At 38.4% G+C, this 25050-nt stretch overlaps 1 protein-coding gene across 1 annotated transcript in view; it reads left to right on the top strand.

The window, feature by feature from the left end:
* PRRG1 (proline rich and Gla domain 1) overlaps window positions 1–16341 on the top strand; it is a gene marked incomplete at its 5' end in the record, with an annotated part of 31192 nt that extends 14851 nt beyond the window's left edge. The window contains 3 exons of the mRNA XM_032197846.1: window positions 1035–1084; window positions 5319–5479; window positions 13041–16341. Of these exons, the coding sequence (XP_032053737.1) occupies window positions 1035–1084; window positions 5319–5479; window positions 13041–13562 (733 nt within the window). The remainder of the gene's footprint in view (window positions 1–1034; window positions 1085–5318; window positions 5480–13040) is intronic.
* Between the last annotated feature and the right edge of the window lie 8709 nt (window positions 16342–25050).

Raw genomic sequence — 25050 nt, 5'->3', positions numbered from 1 at the left:
TTTATTACAGCAGCTACAGCCAACATTTGTACACTATTAACACTTTTTTATGGAGATGTTTGTCTATGAGGTTTTGGTTTTAAGGAGATTGTGGGCAGGAGTATGGGATGATATGTTGATGTGTAACTTGGTCTCTGAAGTAGAACTAATGCTAATCTTTAGGAGTTGGTAAAGTATTAGTAAAAAACCTTTAACCTTTAACTTTAATGTGGTGTTCTACCAGCCTGGTTAGACAGCTGCACCTTTCCAGTCCTTTGCTGAAAGCTTTCATTTTCATAACTTTTCTCATACTAATGAAGACTCCAGGAAACTGAAAACAGTCTGTCAGCTAGCTATTGCAGCCTTCAGGTGTGGCTCCTGTTGGCTCTCTGCCTGGTGGGTACAAAGAGCTTCAGGCCTTTTCTTGCCTGAGTGCATCTTTTGTCTGTTCTCCTTCCAAGATGAGGTATAATGTACATGTAAGTTCTTGTAGGCCAGGCTGGGATCCTTATATGTATGGCAAGATCCTTTGCCAAATTGCAGGTCTTGTGCTACCCTCGAACTTAATGCAGGCATCCCGTTTTAATCACTAGCCTCTGAATTTGCATGTGTTCATTCTGATCTCAAAAATCTGATCCATAGACTGGAGGTAATGAGCTGACATGATGTTCTCTGCAGAGTAAATTTGCATCTTAGATAAGATACAAGTAGTTTAACCTTTTAAGTTGATTTGGGTAAAACAGAGGTTGCAGATTATTTTAAAATTATATATACATATTTCAGACAAGTATCTTTGTCTATTCTAAATATGAAATGCTTTGAAAAAGGTTGAAGCATTCACCCTTTCTCAAGAGCCATCATTTGTTGGATAGTACTCTTATACTACCAAGGCTAATATGTACGCAGGAGTGATACAACTCAAAATGGGATAAATCTTTACCACAGGGTTTCCAGTGCTATGATGCATTTCTCTCGATTCCCATATATTATTATAAACTTTTCCCAGTACATCATGATTCACAAACTCAACAGGATGTTTCCTCTTTCGTTTTCAGATTTGATATTTGCAAGTTTTGTGCCTTGACAGTAATCATCATGGATAGTGGTAAGTTTAACTTTGATATGAATGTGTACTCTTTACTTTTGCTTGTGAAGCTTTGAAGCCTTCCCCATGAAGCACTCCCCCTGAATTTTCCTCCACTCAAAATCCAAATCAATTTGCACAAAAATTGTTCTGTGCTATTGAACTGATTTTGGTATTACATATGATAGAGCTGTTTGTCCAAACTAAACTGAATTGGAATTGTACTACTGTTCTGACATATATATGTGGACCATAATAATGAGTATCACAAACTCATTCGTGGACTTTTGAAACCTGGCTGCAGAGCAGAGACTGCAGAGCTGATTTTCCAGCCTTGCATCCTAAGCTTGTTTCAATAACTAGGTTCTCACAGCAGAAGCTTTCTAAGTAGATGATCAAAATGTTTTTTCTTTGCTCTCCCTTGTGCAAACCAAATAGTTTTAAGATCACCTACAGAAAGACTCACATTTATCAGTAGCTGCAGCTTTTTATTTAAAGTGCTTACTTCTAGTATTTGCTAGAGGTTTTAATCTGCTTGGGTGTTGGTAAAGAGTCAGAAAAGGGGAGTGTCAACAGCAGCCTCAATAGAGCTGGCTTTGGTGTCCACAATGCCCTTGGCTTTGCTTCTGCAGCATTTCTGTGTATCAGGATACTTTTCCCACACTGCAGCTCCCTATTTCTCTGTCGCTACAGACCTGAAGCCAATTTTCTTTGTGATAGCTTCAGCTGGCAGGCTGAGACATGTTTATCCTCACTCATGCCCTTGCCTGACTCTTCTTGATTCTGGTTGACCTTCACCTTGCTAGAATATCTATTTGCTGTGTGAATAGAAAACCACAGGTTTTCCTGAGAACTTAAAATAAATTGATCAGACTACATTACTCTCTCCAAAAATGATGTCAAATGAAGACTTTGGAAAGGTTTTTTTTTGTAGCTTTCTGATACATAAGAGCTTGCTAAAAAAACAAGTATTAGTTACACACAGCACTGAGTGCAAACATGTTTGAGAAATAAATGTATTCCAATGCATTATATTTGGTAGTTGTATACCTTCATCTATATTCTATAAAAATATGAGGAGGAAGAAGAGATTTTAGATTGTTTCTGTGTCTATCTTAATACCAAAATCATTATTTTGATTTTTTTCCTTTATCTGAATTTGTAAGCTAATCTCCTTGACAAAGTGAAAAAGTAAGTTTAATTGTACTTCTTTTATTCTTGCCACTCCATTCTTCCCTAATCATTTTCAGCTTTGTAGTAACAGCTGCAGTGAATTCAGCTATGTTATAGCTTGGTTAGGTGGACAATCCAACCCAAAAAGTGTTTTGTTTTGTTTTTTACACCCTCCTCTGTAATTATAACAGAATGTCTCCATGATGACAGTCATAGAATACTAACAAGTCAACATGATTTCTGCAATATGGTGCCATTATCTCTCTTCATAGGATTCATCAGGCAATGAGTGATTCTTATTAAATCACTGCATTTCAATCAGTATCTCCATTAAGAGTGCTTTGATCGGTGCATGTTTTTGTTTCCTTGCAGCCTTGGTATTGACTTCTCAATAAGGATTTAAAGTCATAAGGGGTATGCAGAGCTTTAAAGATGTCAGATCAAAACAAATGAACGACTTTATACTTCATTCTTTCCAGTATGGCAGGGTCAAAAGCCATTCCTGGTCTGGACTAATCACAGAGCGTTATTTAGCAGATACATTCAGGGTTAACATGGTGTGGGGTTTATTATCCTCAGTGGGCTTTTTCGTCCTTTTGAGATATGCATTTTCTATGCTGTATTGTGAGAGGAGACTTTCCGAATGTGAATTGCTAAACAAAAAAGGTGAATTTTCTTCCATATTGACCATTCTTGAATATTGAATTGTTTTAGTGCTTTGCTGTTCTTTGTCAATGCATTTTGCAGGAGAAATTTATGCTTTGCTGTGTTTTTGGATTTTTTTTTTTTTTGAAAACTAAACTATTACGTAGAAACTTATGACAATCTGTAGTGAATGCAGTATTTCATAGTATACCAGCTTTTAAATCTTCACTGTGTTTGTTTCTTTGAGAAATTGGAAAGTGCATGTAAAAACAAAGATTTTTTTTTTTTTTTTTCTGGGAGCCAGAAGTTTCAAAACAGGATGTTGTCAGCTACCTGTATGTTTTCTCTATTTCTTTTCCCTCTGCATCCAGTGCAAAGCTATCGTAGTTCTTCTGTTTTCTATTTTCAAAGATGGATTACATGTGTGAAATGAAGTTCCCTAGGTTTTATCCTCTGAAGGAAGGGAAACTGTTGATTTACAGTGCATTATCCACTCTTCAGTGACGCTACTTTTAAGAGAGTTTTGGCTGTAGCTTGTTCTACTTCATGAATGCCCACAAGAGTTGGTGAGAAGTGGGTAGAGCATGGGGAGTTCATCCATATACATGGTTGCATGCTGGCTTCCTGATGTAGCCAAATCCTCCTTCTCATCACTCTTCGTGATTGCTGAGGCATGTGGAAAGCAAGCTGGTTCTTCAGGCCTAGAGGGGAGTCAGGAGGACTGTGTGGGAGATAGAAAGAAGCTATCTTTTTCTTTTTCTTTTTTTTTTTTTTTTTTCCTTTGGAGATACTTTTAAAAATTAATTTGTGTTGTTCATACTATGTACTTACACAGGAAGAGATGCTCTTGCATTCGTCTGTGATGCTATCAGAAACCAAAATTGCAGTAGGAGCAGTCGCAGAGTTTTATGCACTGAATCTCTGGCAGCATTATGAATAATGCAATTTGTGTGGTGCATGCACATGTATTCAACTGAAAGCATAGGAATGACTGGTATATTGCAGTTTAATCTTCAAATATTTAATCTTTTTCAAAAGGAAGATGACTGTCTAATGACTTATAACAAAGTACACACATCACAGAGACTTAACAGAATAAAATTAACGTGAAGTGGGTGAGCCTAACTGTGGTAGTATCTTCATTGCTGAAAAATGCTACCACATCTAAGTTATAAGAAAGGGAAAGTATAGTGACCTTTCTTTGTAGACTTGAGGCAAATCCTATTTTTGTATTCAAATTAGATGATTAAGGAAAAAAGTAGCAAACTGATTCTTAGAAAGTCATAGATAAATCATTGTTTAAACCACTTAGTTTCTGTTCTTCTGCAGACAGTGAGAGTTTGTCTTGTTAGCATACTGGAGGTCCCAGGCTAGCTGTGAATGAACCAGTGAAGAAATGGTAGCATAGGTCAGAAAGGCAGTATGGGTGGGTTAGTATGGACGTGCGTTAAATAACAATGCCCTATTGCTAGCAGCGAGAGGCCAAGAGCGGTGTTGAGTTGGCATGACCTTTATGCTTCCTGACCTGAAATACCTGGAAAATTTCTGCACTGTTCACTGCAGATACGACTTCTGAGTAAATCAGTCTACTCAATTTTGCTATGTGCAAAATCAGTGCAATATTCAGTTGCTGTGTGTTCCTGTAGAAGTCATTTGGTCAGGGAGTTTGACAGAAAAATTGATTTTTTCCCTCAAGGAAAGGATCAGAAGATTACTTCCAGCTCTCTTCTTTGAACAGAAAACTAAGGAAAGCAAAGAATACCTTTGTCATAACTGTGATCGTCTTTTGGGGTTATTTGACTTGATTCATCAAATAAAGTGGATTTTCTGTATGATTTAAGAAAATAGACTACTTCTACATCCCCAAAAGAGTTGCTATTTCTTGGCTGACATTTCTGGAGTGAAGGCAGCAAGTCTGCTTCAAAGTTGCTTAAGAAAACAGATGGAATTAAACTTTGATAAAGGCAGCTGTTCTGGTGTGTATGACTAGGTAATATTCAGAAATATTTATGTCGTCAGAAACTTCTGAGTATTCTGGCTGTGATACCCTCAGGCAGTTGCAGATATCTTTTTTGATGTTCGCAAGCAGGTTTTGTTTGTTCTGTGTCATCTTAGTTTAAGAAATTACTTGAGCTGAGCATATGCCTGTCTGTTCTGAGCACTCTTCTCAGGCACAGGCTTCAGTTTTGTTTAAGCCTACATGAACATGATGTAGAACTGGGGTCCATCACGTTTATGAAGTAGCAATAACTACTGAAATTGTAGTCTCAAATGCTCATAATAGTGAATGAACCTTTTATCATGTTAAATAAAGGGGAAGACTTCGGGGAAAAAAAAAGATTTTAGTTTCTCAGACATGTTTTCTTTGAGTAGTTTTGCTATGAGGTTTTGGGTATCTATTTCAGTAGTGACCTTTCTTGTCTTTCCTCTTATTCAGTGTTCTTAGCAGAGAACAAAGCCAATTCTGTGTTAAAAAGATATCCAAGAGCCAACAAATTTTTGGAAGAATTAAAGCAAGGTGATATAGAACATGAATGCAGAGAAGAAATCTGTACCTATGAAGAAGCAAGAGAAGCTTTTGAAAATGAAGAAAAGACGGTACGTTTTGATGTATATTTGTAGATGGGTGGGGTGTTTTGATATTAATTTTGGGGTGTGCTGAATATTTGTATGCTTTCTAACATTCCCCTAGATCTGTTTTTTCCTTTTGACATTGTTCTTTAAGCAAATAAGGCCTACAGGGGAGATGGCTAGACTCCACAGCAATAAATTTCAAATCTTTCATCCAAATTAAACTGAATTTGAAAGCAACAGAATTCTCAAAGATAATTATGCTCTTAAAAAAATGTGAAAATTGGCAGCTGAGAAGAAAAGGAACATGAATAAATACCCCCACTTGAGGAAATGTGGACAAAACTGTCATTATGTAGTTTGGCAGCACTACTTGCCGAAATAGCATGTGTACTGGTTTTCGTATCACCACACTCTTAAGTCTGACCTACATATCACGGATGCTGTTGCGTTGCTTGGATGAAATGATGGCTTTGGGACTATTACAGGGAATATATAGAAGCAGAGGTCACAAGTGTTCATTTACCTTGCCCCTTAACTCATTTATGGAATATGTTCACATGAAATGAGCACACAAATCAAAAAGTGTTCCATTTTAAAAAGACTTTTATATCCCATGTGCAAGTGTAGCTGGACAAAGTGTGCAGTGGCCAGATTATTCAGTCTGAAAAATAAGAAAAGATAAATGTCCTTCTTAAAAGGTAACTTCATTGGGACTGCTAGCGTTAGGTCAGAGGTTGGACTCGATGATCTTGAGGTCTCTTCCAACCTAGAAATTCTGTGATTCTGTGATTCTGCAGGCCCTCTGAGTGTATTATTAAGCAGCAGTGATCTAAAATATGGAAAGAGTAACAATTTCAGTGCTGCTGTATGTTATGCAAGGGCAGTGATATATTAACTTGACTGGAATGAAACAGATACTGCCCACACAGAATTGTTGTGCAAGTCTGTTGGCTTCTCTAATTAAAAGAAGCTTGTGGGCCAATGGCTCTGCATGCAATAGCTGCACGTTATACCCAACATATCTTAAATTTCCTCCCAACTAATAAGAACAATATGTAAGCTTTTGATGGTGTCATCTGACATATTTAATGCAAAAGTCGAAGTTTCCATCTCTCATGTTTTTGCACAAGGAAATTGCACAGGCAAGGCTAATAAGCAAAGTGGCTCAGGGAGCATTATGAACTTCTTTCAGAATTTACCCAGGTGATATGTCCTAATCTTCACTGGCAGTGATCTACATTAAAAAAAAAAATTAAAAAAAAAAAAAATATATATAGGTTATTGTAAAGACCTAATGGACATTTCATGTTCTTGGCATCTCATTGTTCGTGGTCATACACGGAAAGGTGGAAAAGGCTGGAATGAAAGGGTTTTTTTATTAAAATTAAGTAATAAGGATGTATGGTGTCCCTGCAAATCCTCTTCTTTCCAAAGCTTTAAAGTGCATGCACAGACGTGTTTTTTGCCTCCCAAACTTGACTTGGTGTGGCTATTCCTAATGATAGCTCACTGTGTAATTAAACAATAGTGCATACAATGACGCAACTTACATAAGATCTAGCACAGTATCACTAATAGCCTAGACATGTTCACCAGCAATATGTCAAACTGGTGACCAGCACTGGGACAGGCTCCCCAGGGCAGTGGTCACAGCACCAAACCTGCTGAAGTTCAAGGAGCATTTGGACAACGCTCAGACATAGGGTTTAATTTTAGGTAGTCTTGTGTGAGCCAGGAGTTGGACTTGATGATCCATGTGGGTCCCTTCCAACTCAAGATACTCTCTGATTGTGTTGCCTCTCACTTCAGCTTGTTTTCCACTACTAAATGTTGAGGAACATGCTGTGTTTTGGTAGATACCCTTACTCTAGCAGAGGTACTTGAGAAATACTAAAGTAGAAATTGTTATGCTTCCTGTTGTACTACAACCTTTGTCGCAGTTCAGAGGGGATTACCAATGAGGTCCTGATCTATTATCCATTTCTACTACTATATCCTTTTTGTTTAGTTGCTTAATTCTATTGTTGGTACCTTGCTAGGGTTCCAAACTCTGCTAAAGTGCCGTCATGCCCAAACAGCATTGTTTACTTAGGCTTTTTTTGGTCCTTTATCTTGCAGTTGTATCCATCCTTAAAGCCATTTAGTAAGACTTGATTTTGGGGGATGTAGGCGCAGTAGATTGAGGTTGTAATGTAGTATGTTCATAATAACAATGATGCAATGATTTCATAGTATAGATAGACTGGAATTCAAGAAGAGTATGTAGCCTATTTATCTCATGGTAACTTTGTTTTATATAATCACCCTTTTGTATTTTTTTAATCTTGTCCACTTGGTTCTTTGTTTTTCCTGCAGTCTTCTGAGGAGGTGGGCTACATCTGATTTTGTAATATTAAAATACCAAGCAGTCCCCTCAGGTTATTTTTGATGCATCGGTTTTCTTGGAATTTAGCATTGTGTACATTAAGTATACAGGCAGATGTCATCTATTGAATGCCTTTAATATTGTGTAGCATTGGGGACAATATCTTCAGAAATATTATATAAAATGATAAAGTTAATGATAAAGATGATATTGTCAGGATAGTAAAGGCTAGAGCTGACAGGAAAGAATTTGCAGAAGTGTGTGGTACTGATTATGGTGGAAAAAATAGAAAATGAAATTCAGTGTTGATGAATGTAATGCATGCTGGGGAAAAGGGAACGTTTCTTATATGTACGTTTGCATTGTGAATAAGATCCAAATTTATAAATCATCAGTGAAAATTTGGCTTAGCAATGCCCAGCAGTCAAACAAAAACCTGAAAGTTAAGAATCCTAGTAAAGGCATAGAGAACAAAATGGAAAATGCAATTACACAGCTGTGCACCTGCATCTTGAACATATCATGTACAGCTCTGACCTCCCTATCTCTTAGAAGGATAAATAAATAAATAAATAATAAATAAAAGAAGTAGCTGGGGAAGCTCCAGAGGACCAGAGAGATGACTAAAGAGATGAAAATACTTTTATAACAACAACATATTGGAAGTAGTTGAATCAGGGAATTTGTGGTAGATGTCTGTAAGGAGTATGAAGATTGAACAGAGGAGTTGTTTGACATTTTTCTGACAGGAGAGATAAAAGGACCTCACAGGAGATGAGAAGGTGCAGATTCAGAGCAAATAGACCCATCTGTGAACTGCTTTGCCACAAGACATCTTGGATGCTAAAAGTTTACATAGCTTCAGAAAAGGAGGATATAAAAGAGTAAAATAATATTGGTAAATCAGTCTGGGACCATTGAATAAAAGTGATCAGCTTTGGCTGAGGGAAGTTTCTGAAGTACAAAGATGTAAAAGCTGGGAGATATCACTGCCTGGCTATGTTTACGCTCTTTGTGGCAATCTATGGTAATTGTTGTCAAAAGATAATGGGTTACGTGAACCCTACACCTGACCTAAATCTATTCATATGTAGAAGCTGTAGCATACAGATAACACTGTATGTGGTCACTAGTCAAAAGCTGTTGGGAAGCTTAAAGACTTGCAGAAAGTTTACTGTGCAAAATACCTGGGAGTGACTGAAGCATTGATATTCATTTCAGTTCCATTAACTCATTTTTTTTAAATGATACTGCCTGAAGATTTTTTATTTTAAAAACATCACAGATATTTGGAAAATGCAGAACACTAACACAAATTTTATTTTAAATATTGCAGAAGTTGCAAGATCCACTGTATAGCTCTAATCTAGGAAAACAACTCAAAACAAACAAACAAAAAAAAAAAAACCCACAAACACTAGAAAGCTTAGAAAGCAACTCAAAACTTGGCACCAGATCTAAAATGATTTGATCAAATAAGGCTTCTAGCATCAGTTTGTATCTAATTGTGAATGCTGGATAAATACCCAGACGAGAAGATGTGAATTCTTTCCTGTCATCTGAAATTGAGGGCATACCAGAAGAAAACAGTGTAGCAGATACTCTCACTGCCCGTTATTGCTTTGTTCATATCCTTTACCTACTGAATGCTAAATACTCTTCTGATTGGCATATTATTAGTCCAACTTTAAGACAAGTCAGACAATGGATCAAGAGTCATTTGAGGTTGACAGTGCTGCCAAATGCAGTAAAGGCCTCTGCTGAAATTCACAGCAGTGTGCAAGACTCTTAACTTTCATGTGGACCCCTTGTTTAATTCAGTGTTCAGATCCAGTTGACTGAAGTTGACTCTGTTCAGAATAGATAAAAATAGTGAAGTATTAGACGTACAAGGGAAAAAAAAAACTGACAACTTGTCCATAAATGTCTGTGTGTGATGCCCTTGAGAGTTCTTTTTGTTTCAAATTGGATATGCTAAAGCAGTAGGAAATATGCAGAAAAATAGTTCTTGGTGGTAACTTATTCTAGATGATGTTAAGTCTTTTCCATTGTAAGTTATCTGATTCTGTGGCCTGCTTAACTTAGTTTTTCAGCCCAGCTATGCAGTGCTTGAGGGTAAATGATTGCCGGAGTGTCCTTTTCATAACTCACGAGTTCATAGTTTTCTCAAGTAGAAAGACAGTCCTCTTTTGTTTCCTTGGTTTAAGAGACCAACCACTATGGAAGGGATGTTTGTGCTGTAAGTGTTCCAACTTTCAAATTACCCTTTAACTTCTGTATGAGTTCTGCAGCTACCTCCTGGGATTTCATTATTTCCCTCTCTTCTTTTTTCATAGCAGATTGTACCAACTCCCACACTGTGCAAATTGATCCGAGTTCCCCCTGGTTCTGTTTGGTGATGGGCATTATTTGACTGACCAGGTAGCTTGTCCTCCTTGTGTGCCATCACTTTACCATGCAGCACAGCTGTGGGATGACAGAGCAGAGGGGGGAGCTGCTTGGCAGCTGGGTAACTCGAAGCTGCAGTATTAGTTTGCTGCACTTCCCATAAATTCTGGAACTAACAGTCTTTGCGGTTCGCTTTGATATTTGGCTTGCAAAACTGCAAGCTGGAAACCTCTGGTTTAATACACTAGGATGTTCTTTTTTAAAGGGGAAAATTAAAAGAAAACATTTTTCAGGGTGACTAAACAAGTGTTTCTTAGCAGTTTTTCACCTGGGAGGAACTTTATTCCTTTGTCTCTGTAATACAGCTGCAGACCTGAAACACTGCAATTTTCGGCAGATGAGTGCATGTCCGAAGTGCCTTGGAATTTCTTTTGCCTCGCTCGTAAATGAAAGTGGACACTAAACTACTTTAATCCTTATGGCAATTTAAATTCTTACATGAAGCTCTTTATGCACCTGTCTGGTCACACCATTAACTTGACCACCCCCCATCATGCCACCTCCCTCCCATGTCACCTATTCTGAACTGCCTGCCTGCCACTCTGGTGACAAGAGTGACAAGGAGCAATGCTGGGATGTCAGCTTCATGAAGGAGGTACAGGGACACTTCTCCAGCAGATAATGCTGAGCTAGAAGTGATGTGGAAACTTTACTAAAATACCAATCACAGTTTACAATCCTTACACTGGAGAGGGCGCATTTCCTCTACAGTGTCCAACATAAAATACATTAAAAAAGCAGACCTTTTTTTAATTTTATTTTTCATCAAAAACTACTATTCTCCTCTATGTAGTCTTTAAAAAGATGCACCCTTGCATAGTATATTTGCTGATTTTCAGTAAATCTTTGCAGTTTTTGCCTCAGAAATAAACATTGTGTATCATTCCTTTGCCACTGCTGAGGTAGCAGAGCAGTGAAGTGGGAAGCTTGGTTCCAGTACAGACAATAGTGGTTAATAATGCTAATGAATCATTTTTCTGCTTTTTTAGTTGAGAACATATTAATTATTTATTCAATTTAAGATTTAGTTTGTTTTATTCAAACCAGCTGGAAAGGTAATAGGTAACAGATCTTCCTAATTGCCTATTGATTTGGTGGGGAAAGATGGAGTGTTTGGTTTTGTTTCTTTTCTTTCCTATGCAGAGAACCCTAGGCCTCAGTTGTGCAGCTAATTTAATTTTTTTTTAATGTTAGTTTTTTTCCTCATAAGCTTTCCCAAAGTCAGCACAGTTGCTCTGGGATTCACTGTGGAACAGTGCATCCAGGCCCTTGTAGAGAGGTATTTAGAGGGGTTAGCCCATCTTCCAAGACTTGCTTGCTTTGTCTGAAGTCAGTGCTGCCTGACTTAGCTGAGATGATTTAAACCAAGGGGTTCATATCAGTGGGGCGTTGTGATGACTTGCAAAATGGCTTTGTTCTTAACTTTAGTATATCCTTTGTATATTCTTAGAATCATAGTGAGCGTTTTACCCACATTGTCCAGGTCCCAGCTTTGCACAGGGCAAGCTTAGCCTTCACACTAAAGAGGCCAGACTGCTTCTGGACTCAGGCTGAGATCAATTTGGTGGCAATACTTACGTAACGCTGCTCATGTGGCAGCAGTCCTGAACTGAGGGGGAGATATAGATCTGATTTGTTTGTTCACTAAGTCAGTCTGCAACCTGAATTTACTGAGAAATGGCAATGTCATTTTTCCTGGTGAGTATTTTTTTTAATTCTTGCATACAATATGTGTGTTATTTGAAGTAGGTGCTAGCGTGAATATGAAGTGGTCAGGTCTCTGCATTTTTTTAAAGGAAGCTAAAGAGATCAGGATTTCTGGCAGGGATTTTTTTTTTTTAATTAAATTATACATGGCTATAAAACACAGTTGGAAGTATTTATTGATAGAGATCATACATTACAGACAAGAATGACTATATCTTTGAGGCAGGGTATGTTTTCGTTGTAGTAGCTTTGCATAGCATTCACTCTAGAGAACATTGGATGGTGATGTGATCTTTGTGCTCCTGTTTTTGCATATTAATAATACAGCAAAAAGTATTTAAAGTAGTAGTATCCCCCTTCATCTTTGTTTTCCCTTGTTTATATTTTCACTTTTCACTGTTCCATGTATCTGTACTTGTGTTGTCAAAGTTTCTAGAATATAATAAGTAAGCCATGTAATATTCTCACATTGAAGCTATATTTAACTATAAAGAGAGGATTTGAAGCAACTCAGAATATGCTGACAACAATTGCTTTATGAGCCAGAGGATGGGAGAAGTCTGATTTATGAAATGACAGTTCAAAATAGTTGTGCTTTGCTAAATTGGTCTGACATTCTGGAACAATATTTCCCTGTCAAATTGTATCAGTGCATTATAATTAAAAAATAAATAATAACTTTGAGCTTGAGTGGTGCTGAAAAATTTTGATCCACCCCGTGGCTGATGTGCATGCAGATTAGATTTCCTGCTTATTCCTGTCTGCGCTGCAGGTTTTTAAATATTAAGTGCTAATACAGGATTGTTACAAGTAGCAAGGAATGGGTGTTAAGAAATATTAAAAAAAAAAAAAAAAAAAAAGCCTTTTGTGTCACTAAACACATCAGAAGAAAATTTGAAAATTTATTTTGTGTGCTTATTCATACCAGTTCTCATTTTGATCATCAGTATTTGAAATGCCATTTTTTTCCTCATTCATTTGCAACTGATTGATTAAAGTGTTTGTTTTGTTCTTTTGTTTTTAACTGTCTTATCGTTTCTGATGTATCCTGTCTTGCTCTTCTAGAAGGAGTTCTGGAAAGTCTACAAAAATGGACTTCAGGGAGAAAGTAACACAGGACATAGCTGGTATTCATTTTACCTTGCATTTCCATTAATCATTGGCCTTTTCGTTATCCTCATTGTCATTTTTGTCATATGGAGATGCCTGTTTAAAAAGAAAACACGTAGACAGTCGGTGTACGTGCGTAGGGGAGCCCACGAAGCGATGGGTGATGGTGCTGTGTCTGACGGCAGAGGTTCGCTTCCGCAGCCTCTCAGCATTGTTCATTCCCCACAGGAGGAAATGTATGAAGTCAGTGGGCTCTCTCCTGGAGGTCTGAGCTATACGGATGCACAGTCAGACTCAATATCCACAAGGCTGTCAAACTGTGATCCTCCTCCTTCCTATGAGGAAGCCACTGGTGAAATCAGTATGAGAAGTGAAACTGAACAACATTTAGATCCACCCCCACAATACGAAGACATTGTGAACTCCAGTTCAGCCACTGCAATTGCATTATCTCCTGTTATCACCAGTACTAAGTAAAACAGGAAAAATGCTATGGACTTCAAAAAAAAAAAAAAAAAATTACTAATCGTTTTGTAGCACTTTATCTTGGCTTATTATGCATTTCTGTAATTTAATGGACCTGTATAATGAACTTCCATTTTTTGTTTAAGAATCACTTGTTTTTTGGGTCTTGGATTTCTTTTTCCTCTGTAGCGGGTCTTAAAAGATAAGGAATCTGTATTGAGAGTGTAAGTGCATGTACAAATGTGGTGCTCTGTCGTATTTCTCAAAAGTATCTTTGCTTTGAGGGATGTCACTTGTTTTATTCCAAATGCTGTCCACATTCCCCACGAGATTTGTGGAATCCCCTTCCCTTCTTGGTGCAAAATCTCAGAATTGCCTGAGATGGGGAATTGTTCAGCAATGTTTTAGAAACTTATTTACACCAAAGGGGACTAGTTTTTCAGTATTGCCTCTTGTCTGGTCATTTCCTTTTTCTCACTTGGATTTTTATGTGCTGCAGCCTATTTGGGGCCTTTAGGTGGTCAAGAGCAGTATGCCTTTGTGTTCAAACCAGTATATTAGAGTATGCTGGCTTAATAGCAATAATTTCAGAGCCCTAGCAGAGAAGGTGCATTCTAAAGCTTTTGCTTTTACAATTCATGTTTAGAAGCTAATTGAAGACAGTAATTAGTGAATTTAAGAGTACTTTTTTTGTTCTGCTTTTCCTTTCAGTTTTCCTATATGGCTTTTATTCCTGTGCTGTAGGGATGAGAAGTGTGCATATGTTAACTTTATAACTTGAAAATTGATGCAACACTAAAGAAGGAAATGCTGAAGATTGGATAAAATCTTGCTTATTTGGAAGCATATACCAAAAGTAGCGTAGTCTTAACTGGGACCAGGATTTTATCCGTTATCCATAAACGTATGAACCCAAAGATATTACGCTTCTTTTTAATTGGAAAAAGCAAAAGCATTTGGTGTGTGACTTTTTTTCCCCAACAGTAAGATCCCCTTCCTCAAATCCTGATAATATTTTGCCTCTTGCATACTTAGATGTACCATATGTGCATCTTGTATTAAGGGCTATAGAAATCCGTTGCAGGCATTTTGGTACCTCTTTTCAACAGCTGAAGTATTTTTTGCTGATTTCACGTTTGCTTGTTCAAGTAAGGTGCTGGGAAGCACGCTAATCTAGGCTGGCTGCAGAAACTGTGTGGCCAGCACGGCTCAGCAATCTCCATATGTGAGCTGTAGAGTTTACCTGACGTTGGGCCAAACCATGAGGACCCACTGTGTTGCATTTCTAAGAACACAACTAAGAATAGACCCAAGTGTTAGTTTGGAGTGACTTTTCGAGGCTGAAGAGATATGTGTGAAGAGATATGTGTTTCTGTCAGGCTTGATGCAAGTTAAAGTAGAGGCTTCTATAGAATTTCAACCAAGTGGTTTAGATACTATTGATAATTCAGCTGATACAAGCTGTAGTGTGGTGTTTCTTTTTTTAATTTAGGAGTTGATAATTCAGTTTAGCTTATCAATATTCATTTCAATTTTTTCTTCTCACACCAACGTAACATGGCATTAACTTCAGTATTGTTGTTTTCTACTAATCAGCTAGCACCAATTGAAATGCATTTAGCCCTGAAAGATTACTGGGTTATGTTGGTTTTCTTAAAACAAAAAACTGAAGCTGTATCTTCTTCCAAATGAAACACTGGTGCCATCCATTTCAAACCACTGCTAATGTCCTCAGTTAATTTCTGAGATGCATGCTGGCATCTACTATCTCATGGCACCTCGGCCCATCTTTTATCTAAGGAAGTTTACAGAAAATGGCTGAAAAGAAATGTATGATCATACATGGATGTGCTTAGGCACACTTCTGTAATGATGTGATACAGTGGATTGACAAATGAAGTTAGGATCCTGTGATTAATTTTATATTCTCATTTTTGGCAAAGAGTAGGCTATCTAAATTGTCTACTGGGGTTCTTCAGTTGCAAAGGCAAAATTATTGGAGTTAATGAATGGAACTCCAGGCCAAAGTGTAGTAAAAAAGATAAGACTTATTTATATTTATTATTTATGACAGATATTGGGCAGATGATTACAACATATTTTGGGCATTTGTGGTAAGAATTGCTTGGATCTTGTTTTTAGACTGTCTGACCTTTTCTTTTGAAGTGGTTTTAGCTCTGGTGTAAAGACCTAAATTGCCACTTGTAGAAGTTAAAGCTCCTTTTATACTGAGCAACAGTTATACTGCCTTTAGCCAGACATTACCAAAACAAAGTGCCTCATCTCAGTCTGCAGGAGCCACCTCAAAGAGCTGGTATCAATGTCCATGCCATATTGGCATCCTCTGTGCCTGCCAGTACAGCTGGCAGTTTTAGCAGTAACTTTTTTGTTTGGATATATGACTTTCATGTAGGAAATGCATGGAAATCACCAAGTTCACATTAGGTCATTCAGCAGCTGTCTACCCCTGAACATGGGCAATCTGGTTTAGAGATGAGCCACCTTTTTTTTTGTTGTCGTTGTTGGTCTGTATTCCACTACCAGTTTTAATGGCTTTCACACTTGATTTCTTAAGTAGAATATGTTGCTGCATCCTGGAGATACTTTTATGTGCAATGCAAACATGTTTGACTTCCCAAAAAAGCCACAACCAAATATTGAAAATGATCTGTGACTAGACTTTATTGGGCCATGCCTTTTCTGCATCCATGCGCGTGAGTATGAATGCTATTTTGGGCTATAATTTTAAGTCTTGGTGAATAAACTTTCATAAATAAACAAATAAAATCTGCATGTGCCAGTTATCCAAATGTATTTCCTCTGAGACATGAACAGCTTTCTTCTTGTTGGAATAATGTCAAATTACCAAATACTTTGTTTTTCTTTGTGAAATGTGGGAAAGTAATTTAGAGTTGTGGCTGGCTTTTTTGATCTGATTGAAGAATAAAATTTCTTTTGTAGTGGGTTTTTATACAGCTTTGTTTTCCAGGGCACTTGCTGAGTATTGTTATCCTGTAATTGCATTATCATGCAATAAACATTATGAATTTCTCTTTGTATTTCTCTGAAGGTTTTCCAAGTCTGAAATGCAGTACTGCCTTCACTGATGACATGAACAGTCAGGATACTGCTTTTCCGATTTTGAATGTAACACTAAATTTCATCTTGTATTAGAACTCAGATGATTTACCCACTAGAACTATCTCATATTTAAGTGTCACTCTTTAAGAAATTATGGAAATTAATTGTGCTTAGATGATGATTAGCATTAGTGGAGGTTGTTCTGTCTTCACTGGGTGTAAATAACCTCTGATTACAGTATTGAGTATTTTAAAGGGATTTGGTTTACATTAAATTATCGTATTTAAACATTCTTGCCTATGTTTATAGAAAATTTTTTGTAACATTTGTTTTTGGATATGCTAAATAAAAATTTTTAAATGCCTCGAGTGCTTCAAAATATCAATTCTACGCAACTGTAGTATTAACTGTATATTTAAGTGGTGGCCTTTCAATTTCCATTGATTGTTAAATGTACATTATCAGTTGCAGTGAATCAGGTTTTGGGTTTTTTTTTTTGATAATTTAAAATATAATTTTGGGTTTGGGTAGATTGATGAAAATTAGACTTCTGAAAGAATATCAAGATGTGTGAATTTGGTTATTTTCCATTAAAGGAAAGTATTTGTTGTAGCCATAGTTAAATAAAAGTCACAAGCAGAGAGGGAAAGCACAAATTATTCTTTGTTACAACAAAAGGAAACAGTACACAGTAGAAAAAAATGTAGTCAAGATAACTCAATTTCAACGTTGGCTTCAGCCGTTTAAAAGAATGAGTGTAGAATTTTGCATCAGCTCTGTGATTCCTTCTGCAATGAATGAATGAATGATGCTTTAATAGCAATAAAAAGACCTTTTATAGTGATATGTGCTAGAAACTAAAGATATCCATTCCAGCTGAGAAACTTTGTGTCGTCCTTTTTCACTCAGCTGCTGGTAAATGAGATACATCCCTGGTATTTTTCACTAGCTTACTGTATGACTGGAGTCTGCTGAAGAGGTAAGTGAAGCATTACAGAAGGCAAGTCATGAACACAAGTGCAGTTTTATCCCAGTCATTTAAAGAAAAAGAAAAGTGCAAAAATAGTCACAAAAGTGCAAAAAGAGGAACCGTTTGGAACTTCCCAAGCTGTCATACGCATAGTGTAGCGCTTCACTTTCTCTGTTGGTATGTTTTTATTCACAGAGCTCAGAACAATGTCAGTGGAACAGAGCGCTGTTTGCAGTTAAGTGACACTTGCTGTGCGTATACACGTCCAGAGTCCTGACCACACATCCATCAGCACTGACTAACACGTTTGCACATGGCTCAATGCATGATTGCCTCTGCCTGCCTGGCTATTGAAATGTGGAGGATATAATGCTGGACTGGTATCATAAATCTGGGTGTCTATAAAAACCAAGTCATCACTCTAGGTTACTGGTGATGAATGTTCATTATTTGTTTCGTATGCCTTGAACACTGTTCCCTGTTGTTCTAAATCACACTGATAGATTCCTTTTTATCTTTGTATAATGTGAACCTTGTAAATATTTCCTAGTGCTGCCCACCAATTTTTATGAAAAGCCACGTTAGCTGAAAGCAGGGAGGTGACAGCTGCACTACTTCATTGCTTGCTGCACATGCATTTGATTGATTTGCTACAGGGTAATTGAACTTTGAGCTTTGCCAAAAAGTTGAATTCCACTTTTCTTCTTGTGGTGGGAGCTCAGTAATTGTATTTCTGACTTGTTGATGGGTTATTGAATGCTAAATAACAAGTCACTGCAAAAAAAGTCCTCATCTATATTCTCTCGATTATGCTATACTATGTAGTATTTCCTCTCCATTTAACTCTCTGCAATGTTAGAGAGGTTTTTTTCCCCTATCCTGTTTCAGTATATCGTGCAATATAAACGTGCCAGCTACTATGCTGTTTCCCCCTGTCTTAGAAACAATAATAACTAAAAAAATCAAAAACTTTTAGCATGATCTGCCGTTTCCTTCTCCAGCTGGAAGCTTTGTGGCTCCTTGGGCTGGTTGAGAAGGTTAAAACAAGAAGGAAACATACTCAGAAAATGTATTCAGATGCTCCAAGTAATTAAAAGTCTGCATAAGGAGTAGTCTGTACCAAGCTGTCTCCCTGACCTTTCAGTGGCGTAGGATGTTTTCCCACAGAACAGACCCTGGACCAAGTCCATAGGTCAGAGACTCTGGATTTTATTTTTTTTTCTTTATTTTCTTACTCAGTTGCCATTGCTGACACAATGGCAGCTCTTTGCTGTGCACAAGGATTGCCTTGTTTAGTCAACAACTGCTTGTTGCAAAGTCTGTATATGTGAGGGCTTGGGACCCAGTCTTGTCTCCTTTCATGCCTTGCTCACATGCCTTGCTGGCTCGGTCACACCTCATGCAGTGTTTCAGTGCTGGACGAACATAAATGAGGAGTTGAATTCATGGATTTGTGGCCGGATACAGGCATCAGTCTGCTGTTACACAGCGTGAGGCACAGGCTGTTATCTGTGACCTTCTAACTGCAGTTGAAGCAGTCACCACAGATGGGTCGTTTCCAAGATCAAAACCACTGCAGACAGCATTTCTTGCCAGGATTTTCTGTGAAAAGTGATAGTTGGAGAAAGTGAAGGATGATGTGACCTGCTCTGAAATATTCCCTGGCTGACACTGCTAAGTCATCTTCTCAGAAGTCATTTATTTCCATTTACTAATAAATTACTGATGTTTTTATTGTTTGTGTCTTTGTCTGTTTTTCTGTTTGTGCTTATATTATAGCCATAGATTGTTCTTTCAGGGGGCAGGTATATTCACCTGCATCTGCCTGGAAGGTGAGTTGGTCAGGCAGGATTTTTCTAATGAACCCATCTCACTAGAGTTTTAAATAAAACCAGAGAACTCCACTCTGATTTCTGCTGTGCAGCCCAGTAGTGGGATTTATCTCTTAATCTCCTCTTTGCATGCAGTCACTTGGCATCTGAATGCTTGGTTGGTGTCTCTAATTGCACCTCTCCCATTAACAGCCATGTGGAATCGTTGCTTGGGTTGTTTCCAACTCACCTACAAGTTCAGCTGTACTAGAATAATAAAGTCTGGGCACGTGCATATTCATTTGCTAGTAGTGGGAGGCAACAGTAAGCAAATTCCTGTGAAAGCACCTGCCAAGTGGGGAAGATGGAAGGTAAATATCAACTTTAAAGTGAAAAAAAAGCTGCTTTTCATGCAATAACTAAATGCTGACCTCAAAACTGAGGCTGAATCTGCTACTCTGAGAGGGCCCACTGAATCTGAGAGGGCTTGATGTGCAGCCAGGGATGGGTGGCACAGCTTCGTGTTGCGTGGGCAGCAGCCTGGCTGCCAGGCTAGCAAGACATGTGGGTTGGGAGGAGGGCAGCCACCCCGGCAATTAGTACAAGCCTGGCAATTGTATGGTGGTGCTCCTGCGGGTTTTGCCCACAGTAAGTATATTGTAATGGCTTAGCTCCTCTTTGCTGCATGTGGGTGCTTACCAGAGGTGGCTGAGGCACAGGGCCAGCAGAGAACAAAACATTGCTCTAACGTACATGCTCGTGATGCTTTCCCAGGAGCAGAGCATGATCTGGCTTATCCACCTGTGCCTGCATGGCCTGGCTCTGCCACCTGCACCAGCATGAGCCCGCCCAGCACCGCACCCTGCAGAGCAGCAGACACTGCTTGAGGGAGCCTGAGCTAGGCAAAGCATCCAAAGCAGTGCTAGGAGTGGAGTTGTGGGCTGTAAGAACTGGGATTAACATTTATGGAGCTGTCTCACTGCCAGTCAGAACACCAGATTTTTTTTTAACAATTTAATAACTTTTGCAAAATGAAAAAATATCTAACATGTTTAATCAGATACAACTAGTAACAGTAAAAAGTTATGTGCTTAGCTTTTCTCTTTTTCCCTCCTAACTTGTTGATTTTCACAGTTTAATAGCACTGCTGAAAAACGATACCTCCTTGTTCTGTTCCCCCACTAAAATCTTTCAGATGCTGTTACAGCAAAGTACGTAAAAGTTGGTGTATTTATTGCACATATTCTTTAGGAAAAAATGTAGGTTTAGAAATAATTTCTAATGATAAGTTCTCTTCCTTAATTTTTTTTTTTCTAGCATTACAAAATGTTATTTATAGCCTAGTTTCTCCTCTCTTCCCCATTTGTGCTACCATCTTTGTTACCTTTCAGCCCTCCTGCACTGGCAGCTTGGCTCTGTGAAAATGCTGCCATCTCACCCATTTGTAGGAGAACTGTTTAATAGAGGGTTTTCTGTCCTGCACAGTGCTTTCAGATTTCAACATCTACTATTCTGCATCAGCACAAGATTGACCACCCGAAGCTTGTTCACAAACTCACAATATCCACGCCACCACAGGCAGTAGCCTGGTGCTTTCAGCAGACCCCAGCTCACAAGGAAGACTGCCTCATGCCCTCACCTCACCATTTTCCCATGTCCCTGCAGCCAGGATTTGTACTTGGGTTTTCTCCACTGCAGGGCATTAGGCTGCTTTGCATGTTAGACAAGGCTAGTAGCCATCTTTTTCAAACTTCAAAATGCCCTGAAATTTCACTATTTTGTATGCAGCTTTTTATGTACAGTGAATTTAAACTACTTACCAAAAAATATATATATAATTTATTTAATTAGCTTCTTCTGCATTGCTGGAAGCAGACTATTCATTTTCTACTCAGGTATATCACTGTGGTTGGAGTTGAGCCGATCCTCTTGGCTTTTGTATGCTGGTGACATCAACCTTCCCATTACACTTTCTTGATCACAAATTCTGTTTGGAACCTGCAAAGTCTTTGCCAGGGCAAGTTTTGTTGCTTGTTTTCATCAAAGCTAGTGTGGTCACATGAGTACTTTTAACTCCACTGAATTACTTTTCACTATAGAAGTTTATTAAAAATACATATATTCCAGAGCAGCAATGTTGGTCTGAGGCTGTGGTTCAGCACAGATGCTCTGGAGATGTTTCTGGGTGACACGGATGGCAGAGATGCTGTCCTTTCCACCTCCTGAAGAAGGGCATCCAGCATTGATGGAGAGCTCATCAACAGGATGTGGTCTTGGAGTGCCTGTGGTGCATGCCCTATGACACCTGGCTGCTAACCGTGTGTGACCAGAAAGTTAGACCCTTTAGAACAGATATTGTCACAGTGTAAAGCCATTTTTTTGCATGCAGCATGGTCTGTGCGACCAAAGCTCATGTAGAAAGAACTGCTCAGTCCACAAGTGAGACACAGAAATAACTGCAGTGCTGTGAGATCTGTGCAGACTGAGGTAGTAGGGCTGCTTTGCAAACCCCTACGCTGCCTTGGACCTATCTACCTGAGAGATCACTGCTTTCCTTGTGCCATGCCCCTGCAACCACAGGTAGCAACGTCTCAGTGTTATTCTTTCCTGCAAAGGAGGTTTGCGTGTGCATCAAGAGCTCTCCAGGTCCATGCAGTTGTCTCTCCCTGACTTGTGTCAAATTTTAACTTTATGTAAAAGCTGCATTTCTCATCAGGGTTTGAAAGGAGGATACAGAAATTACGTGGATGCTTTTGTAATGTTCCTGCCATCACTGTCCAGTGTCCGATGTACATTGTTTTCTTCGCTTTGTTATTTAAGCTGCTGGCAGGTGAGAATTTATTTTAATGGAATGCTACAGGGTGGTTTCTGCAAGTCTAATTACTGGAAGGGCACTTGGAAATGTTTAAAGGTCTCTTTTAATGCCAAATATAAAGTGATACAACTAAGTAATGGTCAAAGATTTTTTCTTTTTTAATTAAAAACAAAAGGAAGAAAAAGAAAAGGAAGAGGCCTGAAGGTCATTTGAAACAATTACACTGGTAACAGAACATGAGAGCTAGAAGTCCTTTGGATCACTATTTTTTCATGTACATGTATCTGATATCTTTACAACATTATTGTCTGTATTTGGATCAAGTTAATGCATGCTTTTCTGCTTTGATGTGTCTTGCCTCTGCGCAAAGGCTGATACCAAGTTACCCAGCAAATCCCCAGTGGGGAGATCATCAAAACCGAGACATCAGACCAGTCACCATCATGGATAACCAGAGATACTGGTCCACTGAACCGGACTGGCCAGTTCAGGCACTCATGGTATCTGTGTGAAAGAGTCAGCCTTGAGAGAGGGCAAATGGGAGGCTTGCTGGCACACAGAAATTGCCTTTTCTGCTCCTTTGGCGGTGTGTGTAAGGTTAATTGTACAGGGCAAGTGTCCCCTAGAGCTGAGAGATTTGCATTATTTTTCTTGTAGAAGAGAATTTCTGTCATCAACATCTCTCCTTGGCCTTTCTCTTTTAAGGCTCTGTTTGAAATGCCGATAGAGTGTGGTCTGCTCTATTTCACCTTAAATCAAAAGAGTGGTTGAAGCTGGATTTCTGTACGTGTTTATATATTCAAGTATCAACTCCACTCCACCTTGGGTAATGAGAATACTTCTGAGGTTAGAGTAGCAAGTCTCTGTGCCTGCCTCTGGCCTTAAATGATTAAATGTGCTGCACAGATGACTTGCTGTGTTTGAAAAGCACTAATAAAGAACAGGGGAGAGTTGTATCTTGCTTTATTGTAAGTATTTTCCCTCTAAGTCATGTTCCTCTTGAACTAATCGCTCCTTAGAACGTCTCTTCACAGATTAGGCTTTCTGTTTTATTCTAGTCTGTGTCAAGGTAAATTTATATTGGGAGCTTTGTTTCACTTGTGTATAACCTTGAGAAAAATTCTTTCAGCTTGTAGTTTCAGCAACCTCACAAAGAATAGAGCTGAGCAACTTTGTCAAAGAAAAGAACTGAGCAACTTTGTCAATTGTAATCATGTTGGGGAAATGTATTAAACTTCTATTAAGAAATGAAAAGAAAGATTAAAAATGCAATGGTTTTCCACAAGTCTATTCTCATTACATCTTTCCAAGTAACCATTTCAAGCTCTTATCAGTTGTTGAGCTGCATTTCTATCACTAATAAAACCAATATGAGACAAATAATGGAATATTGATTTAGCAACTTGCAACTTTTTAAACTGCCATTTTATTCAATGCATCCACAGACAGCACAGCAGAATGAAAGTTTTATTGTAGAGTGAATGAACCTATTGGTTTGAGCATGACACAATGAAATTATAATACAGCAATAAAACTGCAGAGCACATTTATGCCATCTGTTTCATAGTGGGAAAACAAAGAACATTTTGGTGATGGCCCCAAACAATAAATCTGGATTTAGAAAGGAAAATCAGTTGGCGCTTGTAATGTTAGGAGCAGCCTATGATGTTGCACATCCTCCTTCCCCCGCTGTTGCTCAGCGGCAAAGTTCTCCCAAATGTTTCTTGGTTTAGGCATCCTTAGCGGTTACAGTCCGCTGGGTTAAGGGCTCTAAAAAATCTCATTAAGTCACAGAACACTGATTCAACAGATGTGTGCCTCTTCCCATCTTTCCTGTTGTTTTTATCACCCTTTGGTTTTTGAAGTAGGCAAAAAGGAAGATGGTCAGGTTGTGGTGCTCCACCGTCTGTCTGTGATAAGAAAAAAGAGTTAAAGGATTACAATCTATTTGCAGGAGGCTGGCATAAAACCAATGTTTTTTTTTCAATCTTCCATCAAACCACGTAAAATCTAGTAGATGATCCCTGTGTTTTCAGAAAACAAAGCAACCAGATTACTGTAAATCTTGTAGTATGTGCAGGAGAGGTGTTTTTCTTAGGAAACCAGAGATGTAAAAGAAGAGGGAACTAACAACGAGTGTTCTTTAAACACTCTGAATTGTAGCCCTTGTATTTTTAAATATCCTGTGACCTTAAAAAAGAAGGTCCATAAGATACTGTCCTGGTAGTTATTATTATCTGTAAATACATAGTGATTAAGATGAGTACTAAATCATTTTTAGAATTATTTTTATTACAATTTTATCAATGTTATATCAAGTCTACATTGCAGGAAATAAAGAATAAAAAAATAAAAACAATCCTTTTTCATAATCCTTTTGCAGGCTGTTTCTGCAAAGCTGCTTACTGTTTTTTGTCCCCTTTCCCACAACAGTCCTCTCTACTATACCTGCATGACCTGTAATGCCTTCTGTTCATATTCCATATGTTGGAATATAACAGAATATATATGGAATTTATTCCTCCCACTTTCTGGGAGAAGCCAGGAGAAGCAGAGAGAAGATATCAGGGTTATTGAAGCCACCGGTTCCTGGTCCAGCTACGGGGCTACAATTGCCATGCTGCATCTGTGCATGCTCCCAGTGGCAAAACCCCTTTCTGGCATTTTGTCCTCTGTTCAGCTGCTTGTCCCCAGTTCCTAGCCCTGATTCCTCTGTCTGCCAGAACCTGTTTGAGCAAACGTTTTCCTAAAGGTTCTCCCAAAGCCTGCTGCTTTGCAGAGTCACACTTTCACTGGTAATTGCTCTAAGTCTACCCTTAACTT

The sequence above is a fragment of the Aythya fuligula genome, chromosome 1 (genome assembly GCF_009819795.1).
Source record: "Aythya fuligula isolate bAytFul2 chromosome 1, bAytFul2.pri, whole genome shotgun sequence".
Classification (NCBI taxonomy): domain Eukaryota; kingdom Metazoa; phylum Chordata; class Aves; order Anseriformes; family Anatidae; genus Aythya; species Aythya fuligula.
The sequence above is the reverse complement of the archived record's forward strand: the minus strand, read 5'-3'. Positions and strand labels throughout refer to the sequence as shown.